The sequence below is a fragment of the Danio aesculapii genome, chromosome 19 (genome assembly GCF_903798145.1).
Source record: "Danio aesculapii chromosome 19, fDanAes4.1, whole genome shotgun sequence".
NCBI classification, from domain to species: Eukaryota; Metazoa; Chordata; class Actinopteri; order Cypriniformes; family Danionidae; genus Danio; species Danio aesculapii.
In genome coordinates this window covers 11,504,325-11,531,393 of record NC_079453.1, presented here as the reverse complement: position 1 = coordinate 11,531,393, position 27,069 = coordinate 11,504,325, and the positions used below count along the sequence as shown (strand labels likewise).

General features: G+C 38.9%; 1 protein-coding gene across 1 annotated transcript; it reads left to right on the top strand.

Annotated features, from left to right (window-relative positions):
* The first annotated feature begins 327 nt into the window (after positions 1–327).
* ing4 (inhibitor of growth family, member 4) lies at positions 328–11,524 on the top strand. The gene is made up of 8 exons (XM_056480180.1): positions 328–378; positions 1,135–1,206; positions 1,329–1,495; positions 4,436–4,550; positions 4,699–4,813; positions 5,210–5,354; positions 5,548–5,609; positions 10,140–11,524. Exons 1-8 carry the CDS (start codon positions 342–344, stop codon positions 10,177–10,179), a joined length of 753 nt encoding a protein of 250 aa, XP_056336155.1. The 5' UTR covers positions 328–341; the 3' UTR covers positions 10,180–11,524.
* Positions 11,525–27,069: the final 15,545 nt, after the last annotated feature.

Genomic DNA, 27,069 nt, shown 5'->3' with positions numbered 1-27,069 from the left:
TTCAGATGAAACGACAAAAAAAATAATAAGACAAGCAAAGCAATTCATAAAATGTATAGTGATGCTAAAATGTGTCAAAATTGTTCAGAAATATGAGATACTGCCATGTAATTTAGCATTTCAAACCCCCAAAAAAATAAATCCTACAATTTATTCCCACCTTTTTATCTTTGAACATCCAAGGCGCAGTTTTGCCATTCCGTTTCAAGACACTTTCAAAGCAGATAAAGGACATGAAAGGGGTCAACAGACACCCCATTCAGGACCCCTCCTCCTCATGGGCATGGCCCCCCTGAGGACTTCCGGCAAAACCGGAAGAACCTTTGTTTGTGTTTGGCAAGATGGCGGCTGGAATGTATCTAGAGCACTATTTGGACAGTAAGACTATTGTCTGTTTTTCGATATTCATCCACACAAATTAACATCGTCCGTGTTTAGACTGTCAAGCATGCCTCCAAGTTTCACATACACACGCCATTTACTATAAAACGACCGCGTAACGAGACATAGCAGCGCTTTATTACGCGTTATTACGATCACTAGCTTCTGCTAACAGGCTATGCGCAGTGTTGTGATGTCAGCGACGGTTTATCGCTTGCTTGTAGTGTTACTGTGACATGATGTGATGTTTCTACTATTAATGTATTGAAATGATAAACATAAATACATGGGAACACTGGAGCACATTGCTAAGCTTTAAATAAAGTGTTTTAGCCCTGTCGAGATAACAAATATCTTATTTAGTGCCAGACTTGTAGGTCTTATAAGTGCTTTGTTATTGGGGTAAAGTATTCTTTGCTAGTTCTAAATAGGGAAATGATATTAGAGGCCAATGACTATCAAAGTACAACATTATTTAGTCAGTAAATTAGTGCTAATGTTGTTTTGAAGTCATATTTACATGTGAATTCAGACCGAATATTCAAAGTAGGCTGTTAAACAATATAGTTACCATATCACAAGTTGTCACGTTGTGTTTATAACAATATGTTATTATAATGAGTCTGTATTAGCTTTTAAATTCTGCTTTACTATTTTGTTGAACGCCAAAGTGCAAATGTGTGAAGATAAAACCACATTTACCTCAATGTTTACATTAGTGCAGAAGACTCATATGTCACTTGATCTATTTAGGCATCGAGAATCTGCCATTTGAGCTGCAAAGAAACTTCCAGCTGATGCGAGATCTGGACCAGAGGACAGAGGGTGAGTCAATACAGTAATATTTTTTATACTTTATATATTTTTTTAATGTATTTCCTGACTGATTCCTTGAAATGGTAAATCTCTTTTAAATGGTTGTTTGTTTACATTCCTTGTTTTTGCAGATCTGAAAGGGCAGATTGATTCTCTGGCTCGTGAATACACCGCTAATGCTCGGACACTGTCCTCTGAGCAGAAGCTCTCGCTGTTAAGACAGATCCAGCAGTCTTATGGGAAGTGCAAAGAGTTTGGGGATGACAAGGTGCAGCTTGCGATGCAAACCTATGAGATGGTTAGTGACAATCTGCATTTGCTCTTTGCTAAGTAGCTCTGGAAAAACACTCTGAAATTTAGATTACATTTCAATGTAAATGTTCATTATGTTCGCATGTCAAAATGTCCATTCAAACATTTGAGATCAGGAAGAATTTCTATGTTCAAGACTGTCTGATATTGAATTTTTTTTTGAGAAGCAAATCAGCATTCTGCAATGATTTGTGCAAAGATTGAAAAACAATATTAAACAATATTATATCTTTGAGTATACATTAGATTAGTCAGTACTGAAGCCAAATCTGGAGCTTATCTAAGAAAATAACTTACAATAACGGTCCAAAAACTAGTACACCCAAATTTATGTAACAAAAAATATTAAATACAAATTTTTAAAAGAGAGGAAAAATCAAGAAAAGCAAAAAAATTGAAAAATTTTGTTGTAGTTTTGTAGGTTATAATTTTGTTTTGCAATGTTTTGCTTAAATTTAATTGTATTTCAATTTTTTTAAAGATGTTTTCTATTCTTCTATTCGTTTAAGCGATAGTTCACCAAAAAATTTAAATGTACTCACTATTTACTTTTTATAATTATTATTTACTTTTAAAGGATCAGATATGATTAATTCAGATTTAGTAAGAAATAAGAAATCTACTTTTATACAAGGTCGTTTTCTGTGCAGAAATTTTGCCGCATGACAGAATCTAGTAAAGCAAAAAGAATTTTTGAATCCAGTAACAGGTAAAAATATTAAAATAAAAACCTGCATTATCTACTCTACCCACGATGTGGTCTATACGTTACAATGTCTGTGCCAAAAGATATGTATAGGGAGGTCATCAGGTTATTTAAAATTGCGAATTAGTAAACATAAATCGAGTATACGTTGACAAGATACAACTTCGGCGGTAGCAAGACACTATGGATTTCGGACATGACGTTAAACAGCTAGAATGTATAGGGGAATTACCAACCTATGTCACACATGATGTCACACGGGTTCACCCGCGCATACCGGTTGAAAAAACACCCGGTTGCAATAGCAAACATGTCGTGTTGTGCGGTAGGATGCCAAACTCAAAAATCTTCATTTTACTATACACGACACTGCTTTTAATACCAAACACAGATGTCTTTGGCTAATCAGAAGAGCTGAATGGAGTGAGGACCTAATTAAAAATGCACGAGAATGCAGTTCTCATTTTATATCAGGTACGTTTACACTATGCTGGAATCATACACTTTACTCGTTTTTTGATTGCAGCAATGATTTCAGCAAAAACAGTTAAATATGGTGAATTAAACTGCAGACACTGAATGCTTGGAATGAAATGTACACATGCAAGTTCATATACCCTGCCGTACAGGTGCAGTTCGCTGTCAGAATGCAGTTGTTTTGCTTGTTGATGATTACCCAGGCTTTGTACAGTTCTGTCTTCTTTCCTTGTCTTTGGCTAGGCAGAACCTCGGTTTTTAGCACTACATAGTTTTGAATCTGGTAATCATGGAACATTAATTCTTGCACATGACCACACAGAACAAAATTGTAGGCATCCAAAGACTTGTAGGCTTTTAACTTCTCTCATGTAAAATCACTTGGAGTTTCAATGAGATGTGTATTTGGGGCTGGATTTGTGTTGTGTATCCATTGGGAGGGTGCTATCGCAAATGGACCTGTCAGACGAACGCCGCTCACTAACGTAAATTTTGCAGAATAACTGTGCTTATCACTGGGTGACAAGCTGTTATAATACGCTGAAAGCATTATGTAAACAATATATATATGTGTAATCAATATAACTTCTAAAATAAAATCTCTAAAACAACAACAAACTTTTGTACCGCATCCGATGTCATTCCCTTGCTTTAAATGCTAGCGCTCCCGTTTTTTTTTCTGCAACCTTTCTGCGCGCGCATCCTGAATGCTTATAAACCGGTAATTCGTCTATAGGAATTGAGGAAGTATTTGAGTCGCAAAGTGGATGTCATCTAAATAAAAAATTATTACAAAGAGAAACGTTCTGGATTCATAAATTAAAATCACTTACACCAAGAGGAATAAATGAGGATTTGGATAATTCTGTGTTTCTTTATACACTAAATATTTTAATATTGTGAATTATGGATTTTTTAAGTGTATAATAAACAAACAAGGATATGAAAATGTATTTTTAATGTTTTGGACTGTCAGAATTTCATTGTATCAGTTGACGAAGATATGAATAAGTGAATGATGATAATTAAAATGTTATTTTCTGAACAATGCAGATAAAGCTTTTACAGGTTAAGGAAATATTTCATGTGTTGTTAGCTATTGAAAGAAAATTAGATTGTTTTTAACAATTGAGTAGTAACTAATAACGTAATGTGACTGTGGAAAAAGAGGATGGAGTGAGAAGATTGTGTCATGCACCGAGGAAGGCATTGTGCTGAAAAGTCTGTGTTTTGTATCTCCTAAGAATGTAAAATAAAACTATATAAAGTAATATTTAGTATTTAACGAGTGCGAATCATGACCTTCTGAATGCGCTCACTAATTTCTCTCCCTTAAGTGGTTTCAAATCTTTAGGAGTTTCTGTTGAACACAAAAATGATGAAACACCTTTAACCATTGATATCTATAGACACAAATACTATGGAAGTCAGTGGTTACAGGTTTTATCTTTTTTTTTAATATCCAGCAGAAAAAATAATGTCAAAAAGGTGGGTAAATGATGACAGAATTAAATTTATTCGGGGTAATCACTCTCTTTAAATAATCCTGAAAGAAATGTGTCACTTTATCCATAAAAAAGTAAATGGGCAGCACATTTTCACCATTGTAAATAATATATATTTTTTATAAATGTACTTTGAGCAGTCTGTTAGAATCATTATTGAAAGATCATGTGAATGTTTTGCCATCACAAGATTGCTTTATAACTCCATATGATTGATCACACTTCTCTGTGTATACAGGTGGATAAGCACATCCGAAGGTTGGATACGGACCTGGCTCGCTTTGAAGCTGACCTCAAGGAGAAACAGATTGAAAGCACCGATTATGACTCTACCTCCAGCAAGGGCAATAAGAGTGAGTGTTGTGCTTTGAATAATTTCTATTATTAGTTAGCTATTTGATATATTATTTTACAATTAGTGCTGTTTTGCACGTACATATCCCACATATGTGTCTTTGTGCATCAGCACCTGTTCTAAAAGTTGCTTATTGTTGTTTAAAGGTGACATTCGAGGACCCAAGAAGAAGGAGGTCAATCGTGCAAGGTCAAAAGTAAAGAACTCTGATGACGACTGCAGCTCCAAGAGTGGACAAAAGAAGGTCAAACTGACACAGAGGTGAGATCATAGATCAGTTTTTATGCAGATTTGTTTAAATTATTATTTGAATACATTTCTAAATACAAAGCAGGGCTCAACCATACGGATGACCCAGGGCCAGCATGAGAGATGCTTGGGATAGTAGACAGTATCATTACTGGCCTGATTGCTGCCTTGTCACTAAAGTTTCATTTGCCTGTGACTGTCAATTACATGTAAATATCTATTAATATTTATCTAAATATCTAAAAAATTAAAAATTTTGGCAGGGCAAGTAAAAATCTGAACTACTGACCCAATCAGGCCAGTAGAAAAAAAACCTCAGCGTTGAACTCGAACTTGATAATGAAGTTTCATTATGACTCCATAGTGGAATAACTCGAATTCTCAACTAGTTTCTTTTATTCTTTCCAGCACTGAGTTTTCAACTCCGGCTGTGAACTTTGGGAACGTGCATCCCTCTGATGTGCTGGATATGCCTGTGGACCCCAACGAGCCCACCTATTGCCTCTGCCACCAGGTTTCATACGGAGAGATGATTGGCTGCGACAATACAGACGTGAGTTTTCTTGCTTGTTTACTGCAGTGGCAAACAGACTCACCACCTCCCATACCTTATTGTTTACATGAGATTTTACTTTGTCATTTGACAACATTTATTTGTGTATAAAAGCTCAAATGAAGGTTAATTGTCTAGTCATAGGTTTTAAACTTCATTCCAGCGTTACATCACGGCATTTCTCTTTCCTCAGTGTTCTATTGAGTGGTTCCACTTTGCCTGTGTGGGTCTGACCACCAAACCCAGGGGAAAATGGTAAGTAGTCACATGATTTTTTACCCTTGAAATAGATGCAATTTAATGCTGCTGGGCATCAATATAAACATAGAAAATCTGCCATTGGGATAAACCAAAAAAGCAGACCAGGGCCCTAAAAAGCCTCAGTCTTCCGGATGAACTCTCTATTTTCACTTAAATATAAATGCAGCACCAAAACTGTCTAGGGATACACTGAATTTTTGAATACCAAAAATGATTTTGGCTTCCAACAATTATGAAAAAACATTAATCAAGATAAATTGATTATTGCTTCATATCCCGCCCCTTTCCAGCAGTATGCATGTTTTCCTCTGCAAAGCTCAGTTTCACATGAAAATAAGTAAAAGCGTGTATTGAGTAACGTGACTCTTGAGGGTTCCCACGCTTTCTGAAAGTACTTAAAAGTACTTGAATTACAGGCAAATAAATTCATGGCCTGGAAAGTACTTTAAAACAAACACATGTCCATGAAAGTGCTTGATCTGAAATGCAATTCTTCAATCTTTCAATTCAATTCAATCTTGTTTAAAAACATTGACAAATAATGCACATTTTATCAATATTTCAGAAACAGCATTTGTATATTACCAGTATTGAATTTGACATTGAATTGACATTTTTCTTAATGTAAATATCAAGTACAAGTGAAATGGTACGTACAGTGAAGACTTCATTGAGCTACATATGCTTAATGGTGCTTTAAAAAGTCCTTGACTCTATTGTTCATGAAAGTGTGGGAACCCTGGCTCTTGCAGCATGGGATGCACTTCATTTATTGATGTGTAATTGTTTTTAAAAGAGAATACATGCAACATAATTTTTTTTCCTATAGTAAAGATGCTTAAAGCTCTGTTTGTTTCATATTTTTATTCTATTGTATTGACAACTTATTGTTACTCTGTCACATTTTGTTACAGTATTAAGAATTGTGAAATTTAATGATCTTTGAAGGTGTTATAGCAACCTTATTTACAGGGAGGAAAAAGTAAATATCATTTTTAATAACTGTGATTACAATTATGACCAAAATAAAATCATGATTATGATTTTTCTTGTAATCAGGCAGCATGGGTTATACTGAAACGCACTGCCTAGAAATGTTCAGTGCGCTGGTTTCACTCTCCCTCCAGCCATAGTCACTGCACTGCCTGAAGCAGCTTTCACAGTGTGCACGGAAAGCACTGCACTATAAAACCCATTAATTTCAATGGCTTAAATCCTCAATACTCCACTCTGTGGATAATTTGCTCGTGTACACGTTTTCAGTGCATGAACTGCACATGCCCACTGGAAAAGCAAAGTCAGCTCAAATAGCACATCGATAGGACAAAAGTCTTACAAAATTAATTTATATAATTGAATAAAAGAATAAATAGTACAAAGCAGATTTGTTTTCAGTTTCATCCAGGGACAAAATAGCTACAGAATGCTCAAGTGTACCTTGTTTTTCCTCATCATAGTCACAAGGTTGCCCATTACAGTTCAGTACTGACATTGCAGCAGACACATTTTGTAATGTTATCAGTTCTCAGCTGATAAATACCAGCACATGTATGCACATATTTAGCCATGTTTTGGAAGTTTGATGAGTTAAGTTGCAAGAAATGCATCATTAAAGGCATTTTTTGTTTGTATCTTAATGACAGTATTAAGGGACCAGGTTTAGAACAGTTTCGCAACCCTGTTCCTGCAGGCACACCAACATTACATATTTTGTATGTCTCAATTATCTCATCCATTAACTTCAAGTTTTGGAGTCTCTTCTAATGTTCTGCTGAGTTGATTCAGGTGTTTGATTAGGAAGAGGTTGAAAATGTGTACTGTTAGTGTGCCTTCAGGAACAGGGTTGGGAAACACTGATTTAGAGAGCCAACCTAAATTGTAAGTGTGAACACACACCCTTAGTTTGAAATGACTCAATATGAAATAGTGATTTTAGTGGTGTAACGGATCATGGTTGATACATGATTCGTACGGATCACAACCCACGGTTCAGAACACGTGTGACCCGTAAATTAATACATTTTATTCACTGGTAGATTAATCCTAAATTTGTAACGATCACAGAGATCACCTCTCGCGTCGTTCAAATCACATGTATGAAAGCATTTAGGCATGTAATATATAATGGCAGAAGAAGTTGTGGTGGGTTATTTAAGATGTGGTGGTGTGTTTCTTAGGTTATTAAAGGTGTTTTCTGTCACTACTTGTTTAGCCTGCATTAATGCATTCAATGTAAGCTGCACGATTAATCATCGAAAGATCAAGATCTCAACAATCTCACAACATAAATGATAAATGATGGTGATTTGCAAATGTTTATTACTTCTTCAAATCGCTGCATTCAAATCTGTGAAAAACACAAAAATTAAGAGATTAAGTCTTTAGTCTTTTGAGTTAGTTATGAAGTTACAAACAGTAAAATAACACAGAATTGCTTGGATAACTGTTATAGTTTGGATAAAACCCACTGATGTTTATGGTAAAGATTAAAATCACCATCATATGCATTGAACTTAAAGAGCCCATATTATAGATGAAATAGGGTCATATTTAGGTTGTAAGGGTCCCCAACAACAGTCTAATATGCATGCAAGGTCAAACAACACTTTGATCGTCTTATAATATGCATTTATTTTTACCTAGTTATCCCAGCGACTCCCATATGAATCGTTCAGCGATTCATTTGTACCCAAACCCGTCCTCAGCGCGAAGCTAATCTGCGCTGATTGGACCAATGACAGGCTGCTGCGATTGGTCGACGACACTGACAGGCTTCAGGGCGAGACAGAGTGAAATGCCCAGCAGATTATCAACAATATAAAAGTAGTCACAGTGTACACACGCTTCATAGTGGATTTTGGCTGCCAGTGGGTGAATGTAAATACAGACGATGGACTAGAAAATACTGACGACTAATTATTTTATCAAGCAAAAAGTCCAAGAACTGGCGAGGATATGTCCTAGCAGTCTACTTGCTCTTTTTACACACACACGCACACACAGGGCCGGCGCGTCCAGAATAGAGACGGCGCGGCGGCGACACCTCCCTCCCCCTCCGCGTCCTCAGTTACATCCGCGATTACAACCCTAAGATTTCAACCGCGACACCCCCTAAAGTCCTCACTTTACAAACGGGTCCCTTTGATCACCCTTTGCCTAGAGCTTTACCCTATTCAGAGACACGCACACACACACATCAACCTCCTAAGAGGAGACACTCACACAAACGACCGTCCTCAGAGGAGCCACACACACACACACACATTACACACACACACATAGCTGACTATCCATAAACAAAGCGGCACGCGTCGCGTTTTCAACGTGGCTTTACACGCGATTTGAGAATATAAAGAGTTAACCTGATACAGCACACGCGGTTACAAGTAACAAAACACAACTAAATGCATAATTTGCAAGATAGAGTAAACGAGGCAACAATTTTAATCGCACGTACTTACACTGGTGAAATGGGGGAAGAAACTGATTCATGATCCACTGATCCATGTTCTGACAGTCTTTACTGATCCTTCCTTTAACAAACTGATGAAGTCTTCTTTGTAAGCAGGTAGTTTCCAGAGGCTCTCGATCTGCTCAAGGCTAGGCTATATGCTAAGGTTTCATCTTTGGGTGAATTGTCAATAATCTCCATCTGCACAGCGTGACTTCATTCTACCGGTGTCTGTGTGTCTCTGTGTGTGTGTGTGTGTGACTTTTTTCTGTTAGTGGGCGGAGCCGCAGGTTTCAAATCTCCCGGGCTTGCGCGTGCAACTACTTGTGTTTCGTAGCTGCGTCATCGCGAAACACCTAATAACTCGTTATCAAGACGACTCGTTTGAAGCACTATGAGTCGACTCTTTTATAGATGAATCAATAGTTTTAAACACTGTACACTTACAGATTTAAGCCTTAGCTGGATATTTCACTTCACTTAGAGCTGTGTGACACACTACATGGAAGGGCATTTTCAAAAAGCCATAATATGGGCTCTTTAACACTCAAAAATAAGTTGTAGGCAGCAGTTATATTATTTAACCAATAGGGGGCGACAACCAGCCATCAAAAATATGCCACTGAATAATTCTTCAAAAACGGTCATCTAGCAATGAAATATGAAGTTCTATGAGTGAAAAACTGAATTATTTATTGCAAAAGAGTCTAAAAATAAATATGGGTTGTACAAAGTATAATGTTAGATTAGAGTAGTAGTAACAGTGAATATTTCACAGTACTGAATATTTTTCTATTCAGTTCAGCTGATTATTTTTTTATTTTATTTTTAATACAATTACAGGTTCTAAGTTCTGTTTGTTAAAACCAAAAGTGTCTTGCAGTACCGCTTTTGTAATAAATGTAAATCAAATTACATTTGTCTCCTCCCCTTTTTGGCTGATCTGAAAAATGCTCCCATCCATGACTTAAAAACCATAATGTGATCCAAACCGTGATCCGTTACACCACTAGTGATTTTGGTGAATATAATTGTGCAAGTATAATTGAACATGTGCCTCTCTTCTACCTCAGGTACTGCCCAAGATGTTCGCAGGAGCGGAAGAAGAAATGAACATGCTAAAGAAAAGACCTGACAGAGAGGGAGGTAGAGGCAGGCGCAAGCGTTTTAAGGCCCTCCATAGACACTAATATAGATCCACTCTCTGCTTAATCTGGTGCTTGTCATCCTCTTTTTCCATCTTCACATCCCTCTCTCAGCCAGACAGTAAGAAGGGATGACGGGTGAAGATGAAGGAGGTGTAGTTTATAATTTATGTGTTCAGTAAAGACTTTTGTTACTGAGTATTTTTAATTTGTTTCGGTTCTGCTTGTTTTTTATATATATATTCTTATAATTGCAGTTTGTTTATTTGGATTACACATGAACTCTGCAGTCAGGGAGCATATCAGGAGATCTCAAACTTCTTTTGTTTTTCTGTACATCAATTGCTGTCAGTGTCTTTCCCAGATGGTTTCTTCTCAAAATGGGATGATTTCCTACTAGCCTTTGAACAGACATAAAGTGGATCAGGTTTGCAACCGATAGCTTACCTAACTTAGTTTCAAGCATTCATAAAAGGGCATCGGATATCTACGTACCTCACTAAAAGTGAAATGTTTTACAAGCCAGCATTTACAATTAAACAGCTGCTCAATGGAATCATTTCAAGCAGTTTTTACATGCACTTAGTCAATACAAAGCCTTTCCACTACTGTTTCTTTGTCTTATATTTACAAATGCTACACTTGAAGACCACTTCTTCACTTCAGGTTCATTCCACAACTGTAGATTTCAGTGCAGGCGTTTTTATTTTAATTGTTTGGTGCTTATGTTCACACACTACTTGGATGGTATTTGAATATAGACTGTTGAAAAGCATGTTTTTAAGTTGAATCGCTGACACCTGCTCATTTTATTTTGTAACATATGAATTAATGCGCTAGTATTGCTGTGATTTGAGTAACGGGGTTGTTTTGCGACTGGATTTTGGTGCTTATGAATATGTATAACAGATGTGTTTGATTGGTGTGAGATACACAGTACCGCTAACAGTGGTGTTCAGTCATCGTGTTGACGTTGTTAAAGCAGTATGATGCTTTTTTTTAATTTGCGAGATGTCGGAATCAAATATGTCAATATCAACTTGTATTTAAGATTGGGTTGATTTAATAATAATACAATTACAGACAATGCAAATTCCAAACCTGGTGCTACACAGTGCTTGTTGCCGGTTGTCGACGGTTATATTGTCTGGTGTATGATGAAGGGTTTGTGTGTCATGTGTTTTTGCCTTTTGTCATGTTGCTTTGTGATTTGATCGTTCCAGATATTCTAATCTAGAGTACTGTACTAACGTCAGATATTGGGTCTGGTGTCTTCCACGCTGAACGAACAATGCCTGATTCTGAAAGCGTCACCGTGTCTGTTTGTCGTTATTTCATTCATTTTAGGATTTGATATGTTATTGGCAATGTTGACATGTAAAATATGGCGTTTATAGCAAAAGAACTGTAATATTGTGAAATATTTGATGTTTTCTAGTTCTGTGAACGCGTTTAAAACCATCTCAGAATTACAAATATTCATAATAGGTATTAATTTAATTTATGGAAAGCCAAGTAGAAATGAATCCACTGATCATGGATAAAGTATAATAATAATAATAATAATAAAACATATATATGTCAAATAAATTATAAATATAAATTACATGAACACAAATGTGACACTTAAAAGAGTGATATTTTGAAATTTTCTTATAGTTTTCTAGTTCTGTGAAATTAGTCTTTTAGACTTAGACTTTTTCAGAATTACAAATATTAAAAAGTAGGTATTATTCATTTAACCCTTGTGCACTCTTCAAATGTACTACTCTTTTGTTACGTTCATGATGAAAACATCCACTGAGTTAAACTGCTGTAAAAATGCATCAGATCAATATTTTTTTCAATTTGTTTATGCATAAATCTGTAACCAACCTCCGTACTGATCAAAACAACAAAATTGTTTTTAAAAATTACAGGATTTTAACTCTTTAATTGCCTAATGCACAAATTATGTCACTGATTTGGTGACAAAAACACATAAAATGATTTTTTTTTCTATTAAAATGTAATTGTGGACTGGATTTTTTTTAACCTTTTATCAGTCTTGGACATGTGAAACAACTAAAAATCCTGTAATTTTCTAAACAATTTATCAGTTTTGATCAGGACTTGATTAACAGATTTATGGAAAATGTTGTAAAAACAGTTGTTGTTTTTTTACAAAGCATTTTCTTAAAATATGTGTGCATAATATTTGTCAGCAAAAATCATTCTGCTAGCTGAAACAGAGAAAGTTGCCAAAACAGAATAGTTGCCAAATTAAGCCTCAGAGTGGATAAAAACATCTCCAACAGCACATAACGCTTAATATATTAATTCAGTATATGGAAAGCCATGTAGAACTGGGTTCATGAGTTATTGATAAGGTATTATATAATAATAATAATATAGCATATGATTATAGCATAATAATTAAATATAAACAAAAGCATAAACAAAAATTTCACATTGGGAATCATCCATAAACTTATAAAATAATTAATCATTTTTAACAATAAATATATGAAGAGTTCAGATACAAAAACCTCTAAGTGCCATCTGAAATGTTCCTCTAGATGAGCATTTTTCCTCAGCCTGCAGTATTTTTGTTCAGGTATTTCACTTTAAAGTTAATGCAAAGAACCTATTTTTATTCAGTTTTTTACTGAACATACGTTTACTGAACACACACACAGGAACTTGCCAAAAATGCTGATTTCAGAAGAAATTTATTAGATGGCATTTAGAGGTTTTTGGCTATATATGAACTCTTCATATATAGCTAAATATGTCAAAAGTAAAAACAAGCATGTAAAATGTTCTGATATTTTAACTGTTTTCTGGTGTCATGAATAGTGTAAACCTGCGTAGATTTAATACCTTTAGAAAAAGTTATTAATTAGTAATTCAATAGCTTAAATGGAAAGTGAAAGGAATTGAATTAAGGAGTTATGCATAAGGTTTAATAATAAAAAATATATATAAAGTACTGTAAATCACATGCAGTATGGATTATACAAACTAAAATGATATTATATATATTATATTCTTTCCTGTAATTCAAAGCTAAATTTCTAAACGCTTGTGGATATGGTGGTGTGATAGATCAACTTCATAAACTAGCTTCTAAATAAAACATCCATAAGGCATTTCACAATAAATGGATGTCCACGTTCTGATACTGCATTGCACTTCTCATATGAACCACTAGAGGCAGCACTTCACTTGTAAGAGACGCACTGTGTGCAATGCTGCAGTGATTCTGCCATACAGGCTGCTCCTTATACTACTGATGCTGCTCGAGTCTCTTCATGCACATCAGCTCTTTCGTAAATAATTTCATCAACAAATGCTGCTAAAAGTAAATTAAATATATTTCTAAATTTGAAATACACGGCCTGATAGAAACAACTTCACTAAACAAAGCGGGTGTGGCAGACATTAAGTGGAGTCATTATTAACTGTTTCCGTCTAGTGACTGCACATTTTAATACACGTCTGGTGTGACCTTCAATGTAACTAAAATTAAATGAATGATCAAATTAAAGAGTTAACTAAAACCATCTCATAATTCATTTATATTACTCACCCTCAGCACTGTCAGAACGCAAATGAAGGTTGTTTTAATCAATCAAACATTTATTTGCCCCACTTTATTGAAGGTGAGTGCGCAAAAAACTCTGGTGCTTCACATCATTTGTAAAGAAGAGAATAAAATATTAAGTACACAAGAATTGTGGTGTTTAATTCAAGTCCTCTCGAGTGACTGAACTACTTTTCATTTGTTTTTTATTCACATAAGCGGTGAATGATGTTTACAGCATTTAAATGTGATGCCTGCTTGTGTGTAAGAACCAAATAATGTTCATTCTTTCATGTCACATGACACATTTCAGCTTCAAGAACCAAATAGGTTTGCTCTTGTATGTCAAGCAGGTCTGGTGGATTGTTCATTAAGCAAAATAACAAGGACGATAGATAATCAAATAATGTTATCCCAAAGAGATTTAATGTGAGTGCGATTATAGAATAAGTGAAATAAAGTTTCTTCCTGTATATTGCAAAAAGTACAAAAGTTATATCAAAATAATTGACCCTTCGCTAAGCCACACCCAAAAACCGCCACACACCTAGCAACCGTAGCTACGCGCAGGAGGGCTGTCAAGCTTTCGAGCGAAGGAAACAAGTGTTGTGCGTATGGATTGTGTGGACGGGGTGGTGGAAATTTTTTCCCTTTTCAAAACCTAAAACCCAAAGGGAGAAATGCAAGCGGGGATCAAGCTCTGTGAGGGGCGCTAAAAGAGCTGGGTTAAGTTGGTTTTGTTTTGATTTTCTTGACACATTCAGTGATAGACCGACGGCAATAACTCACACACCTCTTACCCTAAACAAATCTAAACTGTGTTTCCTACAAAAATACAAAGCAGATTATGTTTCACAGCTGTCTTTTTCTCAGTTGATATTATAAGCACTGCTCCGTTTAAGCCCTCGCCATAGTAGTCATACTAATAGCAATCATATTTCTATCTGTTTCAAGCTACAAATATTTTAAATTACATATCAACAGAACAAAACAGAGATATGATCACAATCTGAGCACTTTCGGTCAATATACTTCACCCGCAGCTTCTTTTCAGTAATTTATATCCCTCATGTCCATGTTAGAGCTAGAGTCTTCACTGATGTTTTCATCCGTTGTTTAGAGAGTCATTAAAGCAGGTTAGTGTCTGCTTTTATATTTGGCGTCTGATTAATATTTGAATTATGTAGAAGCACTGTCCATGCGTGTTTCCTCATTAGTTAGTAACGCTATATTTCATTGCACAACATTAATCTATCAGGCTACTTGGCTAACAAAAGAGAAATCACGGTTTAATTAGTTATTATTAAATTATTTTTCAATTTCACCTCTCCTGCTGTGCATGAAGTAAGCTGTTGATGGTTGATGAGCAAAGAAGGACTATTTTAACTGCACGTTGCACTGTGGTCAAGCCAGCCGTGCTTCAGAGCAACACAGTGAATGTAACAACTTAACACACGGGTGGGTCAAAACCAACAACACAATATTTGCTAGATTTACTGACTAAATCTTGTTTATTTTAAATATATCTGACTGTGATCTTGTTAATATTAACTGCAAACATTTTAATTTTTATTGTAAACAGCATTCTCATTTTAAATTCCAGTTCCATAAATGTTTTAAAAGCAATCCAACAATGTAAAATGTAAAAACATTTCTAAAATTTTTGATAAATTTGTATTATTATTGGCAATATGCATTAATTTTTTGAATTTCTGAATCCAAACACTGCAAACTCTAATGTGGAAGCGGAAAAATAAGGCATGGCTATTAGCAGTGGGACAAAATAGCAGTTACGTTCGTCCCCACAGGAACTCTTGCCATTTAAACCTGATTTACTTTTAAACTGAAAAACTCAAGAGTTTGCAAAATTAAGGATCTGTTATTGTACCTATAATACGGTGATGCATGAAAAGAGATACATAACGTGTAATAAGGGAAAAAAGAACCGCTAGTATAATTGACTTTTTGTGCTTAAAAATGGAATTAATTTCTGCGTCTGACCACAAGATGGAGGCCATACAGCATAATCCTATTGGTGAACTTTTCAAAATGTTATTTAATGTTTGTGTACATGACAGAGAAAACTGCGTTGTTTCATTAGTTAAAAATCTAATCCGTCTGAGGGATTTATGAACCAGCAAAGCACAAACAAAACGGCATCCCGTCCGGTGCACCGAGTGCTCAAATTCACTTATTCATTTCATTCACTCCTTTAAGTGGACATTTTAGCGGATTAATGTATTAATATGCTTTTGAATAAATCTAATTTTAATCTGTTTATAAAGTAAGCTTGCCTTTTCAAAGATCACTCAATTCATCTGGACAACTGGATTTTTTGGTTAGTTTATGCTTTTATATATAGACTTTTGGAGTGACGGGCATATCTACTATTTGATTACATATTTTTGCAGTCCAAAGATTTTGGTGTGAATTATCTCAAAAAGGCGACAGTATACACTCACCGGCCACTTTATTAGGTACACCTGTTCAACTGCTCATTAATGCAAATTTCTAATCAACCATTCACATGGTAGCAACTCAATGCATTTAGGCATGTGTACATGGTCAAGACGATCTGCTGCAGTTCAAACATTATCAGAAAATGGGGAAGAAAGGTGATTTAAGTGACTTTGAATGTGGCATGGTTGTTGGTGCCAGACGGGCTGGTCTGAGTATTTCAGAAACTGCTGATCTACTAGGATTTTCACGCACAACCATCTCTAGGGTTTGACATCAACAACATGAAAGCATGAATCCATCCTGCCTTGTATCAACGGTTTAGGCTGGTGGTGGTGGTGTAATGGTGTGGGGGATATTTTCCTGGCACACTTTAGGCCCATTAGTACCAATTTAGCATCCTGTCAATGCCACAGTCTACCTGAGTATTATTGCTGACCATGTATTTCCCTTTATGACCACAGTGTACCCATCTTCTGATGGCTACTTCCAGCAGGATACCGTGCCATGTCATAAAGCGCAACCCATCTCAGACTGGTCTCTTGAACATCACATGCTCAAATGGCCTCCACAGTCACCAGTTCTCAATCCAATAGAGCACTTTTGGGATGTGGTGGAACGGGAGATTCGCATAATGGATGTGCAGCCGGCAAATCTGCAGCAACTGTGTGGATGTTATCATGTGAACACGGACCAAAATCTCTGGAATTGTCCAGTACCTTGTTGAATCTATGCCACGAAGGATTAAGGCAGTTCTAGTAAGGTGTACCTAAAAATTGGCCGGTGAGTGTATATACTATTTTTTGACACGATAGGTTGCATATTCACAGCAAACAAAGATTTTTATTTTATGACACCAGGACTGAGTGTGGTATCATAGAAGTTGTGATCTTCATTAAATGCTACTGAAACCATGTTGATGGATGAGCTGAAGTATTCAACACATTATCATGATAGTATGAAGTAGAATAAGACTGAAAGCTTAAGTAAAACAAGAGAGCTGAAGAAATCGCTGAGAAGAGACGAGCATGACGTGATACAAAAGCAGCAGAGCTTTTATTATGCCACAGTCCACTGCTTCTGGATCTCACAGACATGATTACATGAGGAAGGAGTTGAATTATTTTCATAATAAATACATTATACATTTCTGTTATGATGAATTATAAATACATATTAGAACTTCTTTGGTGTTTTATATAAAACAAAACTGAAGTAAATCAAGGGTGTATGACATCATTAGCATATCCACACAGGAAAATGGCTAATTTCTCTGGATTTTAACATGCTTCAAAATATTTGGGATCATTTAAAAAACGTAATTTAGCAAATATATAACACTCTTGTAGGAGTTTTGGTTATTTTAGTGTTACATTAAAATACATTTTGTGCCTTTTAATTGTTTTTAGTCTGTAGACCGTTGAAGTAATCTTTAAAAACCGTGTTCACTGGCTGCACACATTAGGTTGATCTTCAATGACAATGTGCGCTTTAGAAGAAACAGTCCATTTGTCATTTACTGAGCTGTGCAGATGAGCAAGATGCCAGGAAGAACATCATTCTATTCTCCATCGGGGACTGCCAAGGCTTTGGGCAAAGTCATCCCAGAACTCGGTGAGTAAATGAAGGCACTTGTAACAAATGCTGTGTAAATGAAATCAGTGCAGTTTTATGGAAGAACTTTCTCTGCAGGAGTGTTTATGACACTGCGCACTTCAGCCAACACTCCTAATAGGCAGACATATAGATCTAAATGCCAGTCAAAAGTCAAACGTTTGGAATAACTAAGATTTTATTCTTGTTTATTTAAAACTTTAAAAAAAGGTTCTGAAATATTTCAAATACGTGCTGTTAATTAGATTTTCTTAGTTTATCTCTTTTATTGATGCGGTATTAGTCAGAGAGTTACACTATCAAATACAAAGAATCACAAGACATCCTTTTCAGTCTGTCAGCAGAAAACCATATTATTTCACATTTTCTTTCTCTCTGAATCAAACAGTACAATTATATATACTAAAACAATATTTAGAACAAAACACAAATGTTAAATATATAATAATAATATGATTTTCATGAATTCTTGTGCACTTTACATTATAGAGACTTAGACACAATCTTTCTGATAGCATTGCTGGCTTCAAAGCCACCTAGAAACCCTTTTTTAATGATCTGTCAGATGTCAAGGATAACAGTTTAAAGGTATCACCCTCTCATTGTTTGCAAGATCACCTTATTGCCTGTGCCCACTGGCCTAGAAATATATGTGTAACATGGTTAACCTAGGTGTAAAACTGAAGGTGATGTAAACAGTATAAACCTATGTAACAATGGTTTTAAAATCTTTTTTTTTTGGTCTTTTGTCCTCTTTTGTTTTGTTTTCCTTTTATTTTCTGTATTTATAGTTGTTGCTGCTTTTTGTATTGCTCTGTGTTGCTTTAAAGTCAAAATAAATATAAAACTAACACATGTTGGACTGTAAAGCAATACAGAAAAATATATAAATAGAAATATGCAAAAGGTACAGCAGTAAATAATAAACATTTTAATTAATTAATTTTTAAAAATTAACTAAAAAAAGAAAGAAAGAGAAAAAAACATATATATACATGCATATTTTCTCTGTGCTCTCCATTTATAAAAAGCCAGAGGGACGGAAAATAGGTCAGCTATAGTGTTTTTTTCCCCTCTCTCCCTTCATTTAGTCAGATCCTTTATTATTATTATTATTATTATTATTATTATTATTATTATTATTATTTTCATTTTTAAAATGTGAGAGGACGAGTTGCCAATAAGTGTAAACTTTTTCAGTATTACCACAAACTGTTTACCTATTTGAATAGACTGCGTCAGATCATGCATCCAGTGTACATAACTGGGCAGAAAAGGATTTTTCCAATTTAGTGGTATAAGACATGTGCATTTGACTGTGAATATGACAAGGAAAAAAAACACTCGTAGGGTTAATTAATTCGATTTTCTGAAGAAAAAAGAAAAGTAAGATTACTGGTTTTCATAGATGTTAAAGTATGGGGGACCATGAGAAGATCTAATCGCTTCAGTCTTTAGCGACCTGGGACTCTGATACTATATATATTTATCAACAACTATATCAACTACATATATTACAATAAACAGGGTATTTTACTGTATATTGTTAAAAAAGGGGGATTAAATCATTTCTTATTTGTTCATTGTAAGATGGGTATAGGGCAGGGATGGGCAAACTCTGTCCTTGAGGACTTTCACTAGAAAGCTAGGCAGATGTGTTTGATTAGGGTTGGAGCTAACTCTGCAGGGACACCGGCCCTCAAGGCCTGAGTTTGCCCTACCCTGGTATAGGTAATGGTGTAATTTTTATTTTTGCTGCACAATGATGCTTAAATATCTGACAACAACCAAATATTTTTTCCTCATGGTATCTGTGTCGGATACACAACAATGACATCAGCTGAATGTGGAGGAGTGCACTTTGATGATAACAGTGATGATAAAATCATCTGCTCAAACTGAACCCTACCAAATTCCAAAAGGTAATAAATGATGTTACTTATTTGAATGGTTATTACAATATCAGGAGGGTTTTAAACAGAGATCCACATAGATCTTGGTGTGAAGACCAGAATGTGTAATAAATGGAGAAACATGCATTATTTTAAAGGATAAAGAGGTAAAAGTAATAGTATTTATAGGATAATAGGGCATACAATGTCCTAAGCAAACATCACCCCCAGCAGTGGCGTTGCTAGACATAAAGCTCTACTGGGGCATATACAGTATATATATATATATATATATATATATATATATATATATTCATTGTTTCATTTTCTTTTCGGCTTAGTCCCTTTATTAATCCGGGGTCGCCACATCGGAATGAACCGCCAACTTATCCAGCACATGTTTTACACAGCGGATGCCCTTCCAGCTGCAACCCATCTCTGGGAAACATCCATACACTCTTGCATTCACACACACACACACACACACACACACACACACACATATATATATATATTTATATAAAATAAAAAACAAATATTTATTATAAATAGAAGTATTATTGTTATACAATTATTATTCTAAATAATCTTAAATTTAACTGGAAAACAATGTTAAGACACAACTGAAGTGATATGCTAAGATCATTTAAGAAATCTTTTGCATGAATATTAATTATGAAATTCTAGACAATTCAAAAGAATACAAAAAAGATGTTTTATAGAATTATTTGTTGACACATGACACATGGCAGCGAATTAGATTTATTAAGTCTTACCTCCCTGACTTGTCTTCACTTCTTTTTGCTTCATAAAAAAAATTATCAGGAGGAATGCTTCGTAAGATCACCATCTTATTGTTTAAACTTTAGTTTTGTTGACTTGCAAAACAAAAAATAGCCTGTTACACCAGTTTTACAATGCATGAGTGGCGCGTGAGCAGCAAGTTATTTTGGCGTGCATGTTAACTACCAGGACTCGCACCGGGAGAAGAGCAGCGCGTGCGAGAGGTGTGTGGGTTCTCTGCACACACGCGGAGATGCGTCAGTTTGCTTTTTGAATAAACACATTGCTTTCACCAGTGTTGGTTTGGTTGCACATAGAGAATAATGTCTTTATTTCGGAATTACCACTCTTGATAAATACACTTGCATATGAAGTAAATCATATCTCAAAGCATTTACTGGGGGCGCTGAAGATTACTGGGGCACGTGCCCCAGTAAATTGGGTCTAGCGATGCAACTGACCCCCAGCATAACACTGTCACTCATGGTCTGTGGCCGATAATGTGATGCACCTGGATCTTGATTCGTCACTCAGACCAGGATTGTCTAATCTTGGGTTCACTGCATGCATTGTTGGCAATGTTGTACAGTTGCAGTTATGGTCATTATCATTTAAACAGCCGTTTACACATAATTCTGTGATGAACATTTGCTGTGACACATTGCCCTGGTCACCACTGTTGTATCTGCTGGTGATTTGTTGAACCGTCAGTGGTCCAACCTTGATAATCTTGGGGCCATACATGCATTGTTGGCAAAGGTGTACAGTTACAATGAGGGTCATCCTCATCTACACAGCCGTTTAAATAGAAGACTATGATAAACAGTATGCTGTGACACTGTTAGGGAAGCAGACAGACAAGTTAGGTGAGTAATAATGAAGAATGTTATTACAGCAGAGGAGCAGACAAGGATAACAAAGGGGATGTGATTGTAGTATGGTTGAGCAGATATTCCTTCTTCGGAGCAGGATGGATGACAGACACTGAGGGAGACCGAATGCACACACCAGAGGGCTTGCGGGGAAGACAGACTGAAGACACACTCAATACAGACAGGACACCGGGAACACTGGACAGACTGGAACAAAACAGAGAGCAGGTAAGTTCAAGAGATAGATCAATGTGATAGTGACTACCAGGAGGTACTCGCTATGAGTCCGCTTCGTGGGAACGAGACCGGACACTGACTGAAGTGAGGTGTGTGCTTATATAGTGAATGGAAGTGATTGGGTGCAGCTGTGCGTGGTTAATACTCAGGTGACGGTGATCGTTGCGTGATGCTGGTGGAAGAGCCTGGCCAATCCGTGACATTACCCCCCTCCCCAGGGCCCGCTCCTGAGGGCCTAGACCGCCGACGCCGTGGTGGTCTACCTCGTCCACGAGGTGCTGGGAACTCGGGGTGATTGGAGTGGAACTCCTCCATAAGTGCAGGATCTAATATGTCGGATCTGGGGACCCAAGACCTCTCTTCTGGACCATATCCCTCCCAGTCTACGAGGTATTCCAGATGACCACCACGACGTCGGGACCGTAGAATGTCCTTGACTTTGTATATGGACCCTTCTTCTGACATCAGTGGGAGAGGGGGTTCCTCTTCATGGCCAGGCTCTGTGGAGGGAATCAGAGGGTTGTGAAAGGGTTTAAGGAGTGATACGTGGAATGTGGGGTGGATTCTATATTGTGGTGGTAGCTGTAACTTATAGGTGACTGGGTTGACCTGTTCCAGGATGGTGAAGGGACCAACAAATCTGGGACTAAGTTTTCGGGAGGGCAGTCGCAAGCGGATGTCTCTGGTGGAGAGCCAAACTTTCTGCCCCGGAGCATAGGCAGGTCCAGGAATCCTCTTCTTGTCTGACACCTCCTTGGCTCGGCGAACTGCCCTCTGGAGATGGTGATGAGCATCGTCCCAGACCCTCTCGCTCTCCCGGAACCAGTAATCCACTGCGGGGACGTCAGAAGGTTCGCCATCCCAGGGAAAGAGTGGAGGTTGGAAGCCCAGAATACACTGGAATGGCGTAAGTCCGGTGGTAGGTTGCCGCAGGGAATTCTGGGCGTATTCCGCCCAGCCCAGAAACTGGCTCCAGGAGTTCTGATGACCGTGACAGAAGGTCCTGAGGAACCGCCCCACTTCTTGAATTTTCCTCTCAGTCTGGCCGTTGGTCTGTGGGGTGATAGCCAGACGAGAGGCTGACGGTCACACCTAGGAGTCTAAAAAAGGCTTTCCATAGTCTGGAGATGAATTGGGGTCCTCGGTCCGAGACTATGTCTTCAGGTAGCCCAAAACATCGAAAGACATGGTTAAATAGGTTTTCAGCAGTTTCTAGGGCTGTGGGTAGACCCTTCAGAGGAATCAGACGACAGAATTTGGAGAATCGATCTACAATGACTAAAATGCAAGTATTACCTTCAGACGATGGGAGGTCTGTCATGAAGTCAACTCCTAGGTGTGACCAGGGGCGGTTTGGGATGGGCAAGGGATGGAGTTTTCCTGCAGGTAGATGACGAGGACTCTTTGACATGGCACATTCTCTACAGCCTTGGATGTATCTCCTCACATCCCTCGCCATGTTCGGCCACCAGAAGCGTTGGGATAGCAGCGAGAGGGTGTTGTTGGCCCCGGGATGCCCTGTGCCCAGAGAGGTATGACTGGAGTGAATGAGATCTACCCGTTGATTTTCAGGGATGAATCGTCTATTGGGGGGACAGCCCGGCGGAGTTCTGGACTCTGGGGTGGCGACAACTGTTGGAGCAGACCAGGTGATGGGACAGACAGTAATCTGATCTGGGAGAATGTTGGCCGGGGTCTCACTTGTTTCCTGTTGGTCATGGATTCTGGAGAGTGCATCCGCCCGGATGTTCTTGGATCCTGGTCGATATGATATGGAGAACTGAAATCTGGAGAAGAATAAGGACCACCGGGCTTGACGAGGACAGAGTCTTTTCGCTTCTTTAAGGTACTGTAAGTTTTTATGGTCGGTAATCACCTGGAATGGGTGTTTAGCTCCCTCCAACCAGTGTCGCCACTCCTCCAGGGCGAGCTTGATGGCTAGAAGTTCACGGTTCCCGATGTCATAGTTCTTTTCCGCCGGGCTGAGCTTACGGGAGAAGTAGGCGCATGGATGGAGTAGTGAGGGATTGCCATGGAGCTGGGACAAGATGGCTCCTACTCCGGTGGTCGATGCATCCACCTCGACCACGAAAGGTAAGTCGGGATTGGGGTGAGTCAGGAGTGGAGCCTGCGTGAAGGACTTCTTGAGTCTTTGGAAGGCTGCGGCCGCTTCGGGTGACCAGGATAGTGTTTTGGGTTGATTCTTTAGGAGGTTGGTAAGTGGAGCGGTGATAAGACTGTAGTTGTTGATGAAACGGCGATATAAATTGGCAAACCCTAGGAATCGTTGGAGTTCTTTGATGGTTTTTGGTTCAGGCCAGGAGATGACGGAAGTGACCTTCCCCTCGTCCATGCGAACCCCTTTTCGGTCAATGATGTATCCGAGGAACTGGACAGATGGTAAGTGAAATGAGCACTTCTCAGCCTTGAGGTACAGTTTATGGTTCCGTAGGGTTTGTAGGACCTCCGCAACGTGGTGGCGATGTTCGGCCTCACTCCGGGAGTAAATCAGGATATCATCAATATAGACAATGACGGAGATATGGAGGAACTCCCGGAGGACTTCGTGTATGAAGTTCTGGAATACGGAGGGGGCGTTGACCAGACCATAGGGCATGACCAGATATTCGTAGTGTCCAGTAGGGGTCACAAACGCCGTCTTCCATTCGTCCCCCTCGCGTATTCGTACCAGATTGTAGGCGCTGCGGAGGTCCAACTTAGTGAATATCCTGGCGGATCGGAGTTGTTCCAGGGCCGCAGGGACGAGAGGAAGTGGGTATCTGAATTTGATGGTTCCTTGGTTCAGGACTCGATAATCAATACATGGCCGCAGCCCTCCGTCCTTCTTGGCCACGAAGAAGAAGCTTGAGGCCGCGGGTGACGTGGACTGGCGAATATACCCCTGACTCAGAGCCTCCTGAATGTACTCCTCCATGGCCTTAGTTTCTGGAAGGGACAACGGGTAGATCCTACCTCTGGGCATAGGAGCATCAGGAAGCAGGTCAATGGCGCAGTCCCATGGCCGATGTGGAGGTAGCTGGGAAGCTCTCTTGGGCAAAATACGTCCTCGTATGAGGAGTAGATCTTCGGGATCTGGATGGATCGTTTCTCAACTGGACTTTCGACAGACGTGACGTAGACATTTATGGGTTTCTGGATCTGCAAGGGTAGGTCGGGAAAACAGCTGGAGACGCATTCTTTACCCCATTTTTGATTTCTCCGGTGCCCCAAGAGAGGATGGGATCGTGCTTCACCAGCCACGGGCGCCCTAGGATGATGTCCATTGATGCTCCCCTCCAGAACCAGAAATTGAATTTCTTCCTTATGAAGTAATCCTACTCTGAGGGTGACGGGTTCACATTTACGATGGATACGTGTCTGGGAATGGATATCGGTGTTATAGGTTGAATCTGGTAGACGTGCGTCGAGGCTTCGGTGTGGAGCTGGAGGCGGCGACCAGAGGGCGTGCGAGATGAAATTTCCGGCTGACCCGGAGTCGATGAGGGCCGTGACTGAAATAGAGACAGAATGGCAGTTAACTGAACATTGGTGGTGAGAGGGTGCATTTTTTCAACGGGAGAACTGAACACACTCACCAATGAACGTACTGGACGAATGGGACAGTCCAGCCTGACATGTCCTTCGGCACCACAGTACATACACAGACCCCGGGTCAGCCTCCTCTGTCGCTCAGTAATCGTAAGTCTACCAGATTCGACGATCATAGGTTCTGGTTCTGGAGGAACGACTGGCTCTGGCGGACGAAGGAGTGCTTGTGAGTTTGATGGGAGATCATGCTGGTAGACCTTCAGACGATCAGAACATCGAAGTGAGTGTTGGATGAATTTTCCAACCCCATGGTATCGTCGAGGGCTGCCAGCTGTAACCTCAGGTTGGGCTCCAATCCGAGCCGGTAAGTGGTTAGGAGAGAATCGCTCATTCCATCCACTAGCAGCAGCCAGAGTACGAAACCGGAGCGCATAGTCCTGGGTGGACATGGCTCCCTGCTTCAGATGATACAATTGTTCTCCGGCTGCTACTTCTCCATCTGCGCGACCAAAGACCTCCTTGAAATATGTGGTAAAGTTATGAATGGAATTGGTTACCGGCCCATCTTGCTGCCAGATGTCTCAGCCCACCGGAGAGCCGACCCAGAGAGAAGGGAGATGATGAATGCAATTTTGGACCGATCTGTGGGATATAAATCTGGTGCATTGTGAATATCAGAGAACATTGTAATAGAAAGCCATTGCACTCCTCCGCCCCGCCAGAGTAGGGCGCTGGTCGAGCCATGGGACTGGATGAGTGGGTGGACGGTGAAGAAGTGCTCGGTGCTGGTGGTGCTTCGGGAAGTGAGTAGCTGGCATTAAAACTCTCTTCAGGGAGTCCACCAACTCCTGAATGGGATCGGGAGTGCTCATGCTGTATTGGTGAGGGTCCGGTCTTCTGTTAGGGAAGCAGACGGACAAGTTAGGTGAGTATATAATGAAAGATGTTTATTACAGCAGAGGAGCAGACAAGGATAACAAAGGGGATGTGATTGTAGTATGGTTGAGCAGATATTCCTTCTTCGGAGCAGGATGGATGACAGACACTGAGGGAGACCGAATGCACACACCAGAGGGCTTGCGGGGAAGACAGACTGAAGACACACTCAATACAGACAGGACACCGGGAACACTGGACAGACTGGAACAAAACAGAGAGCAGGTAAGTTCAAGAGATTAGATCAATGTGATAGTGACTACCAGGAGGTACTCGCTATGAGTCCGCTTCGTGGGAACGAGACCGGACACTGACTGAAGTGAGGTGTGTGCTTATATAGTGAATGGAAGTGATTGGGTGCAGCTGTGCGTGGTTAATACTCAGGTGACGGTGATCGTTGCGTGATGCTGGTGGAAGAGCCTGGCCAATCCGTGACAGACACATTGCCCTGGTCACCACTGTTGTATCTGCTGGTGATTTGTTGGACTGTGGTCCTGCAGTCACTGTGAACAATGTTCAACAGTCTCTGCTCCCCTTTGGCATCAGTGTGCTGTGGACAATGGTTTATCATTTGGATCTGTCCAGCACTTCTAAAATAAACTCAGTACAGAGGCTTAGAAACAACCCAGAATGTGTGTTGTTTCTGAGATGAATGTTCAGATGTGCTGAGCCTTCACAGTTTGTCCTTCATCAAACTGAGATAAATCTGCAGCTTTCTCTATTCTAACACTGTACTGCTTGAAAGCCTGAAGGCAGGCTTCTACTTCTGTGTCGAGTGATCGGCATGACCCACAGCGCATGCCTTGCGTGTAGTTGTGCATTTATACTTCTGCGCGCTGTTTGTGTTGCTCTGCAATAACACTTCTGAAACACAAGCTGGCTGTAGGCTTTTATGTTTCTCTGTGTCGAGTTTCTTCGCAGTTGTTTTTTTCTGAATTCTATACCTTAATGTA

Coding starts and splice junctions, on each gene's coding strand:
- ing4 (XM_056480180.1), top strand. CDS start 342: ATGGCGGCTGGAATGTATCTAGAGCACTATTTGGACA. Junction 1,496..4,435: donor CGATGCAAACCTATGAGATG/GTTAGTGACAAT, acceptor CTGTGTATACAG/GTGGATAAGCACATCCGAAG. Junction 4,551..4,698: donor CTCCAGCAAGGGCAATAAGA/GTGAGTGTTGTG, acceptor TGTTGTTTAAAG/GTGACATTCGAGGACCCAAG.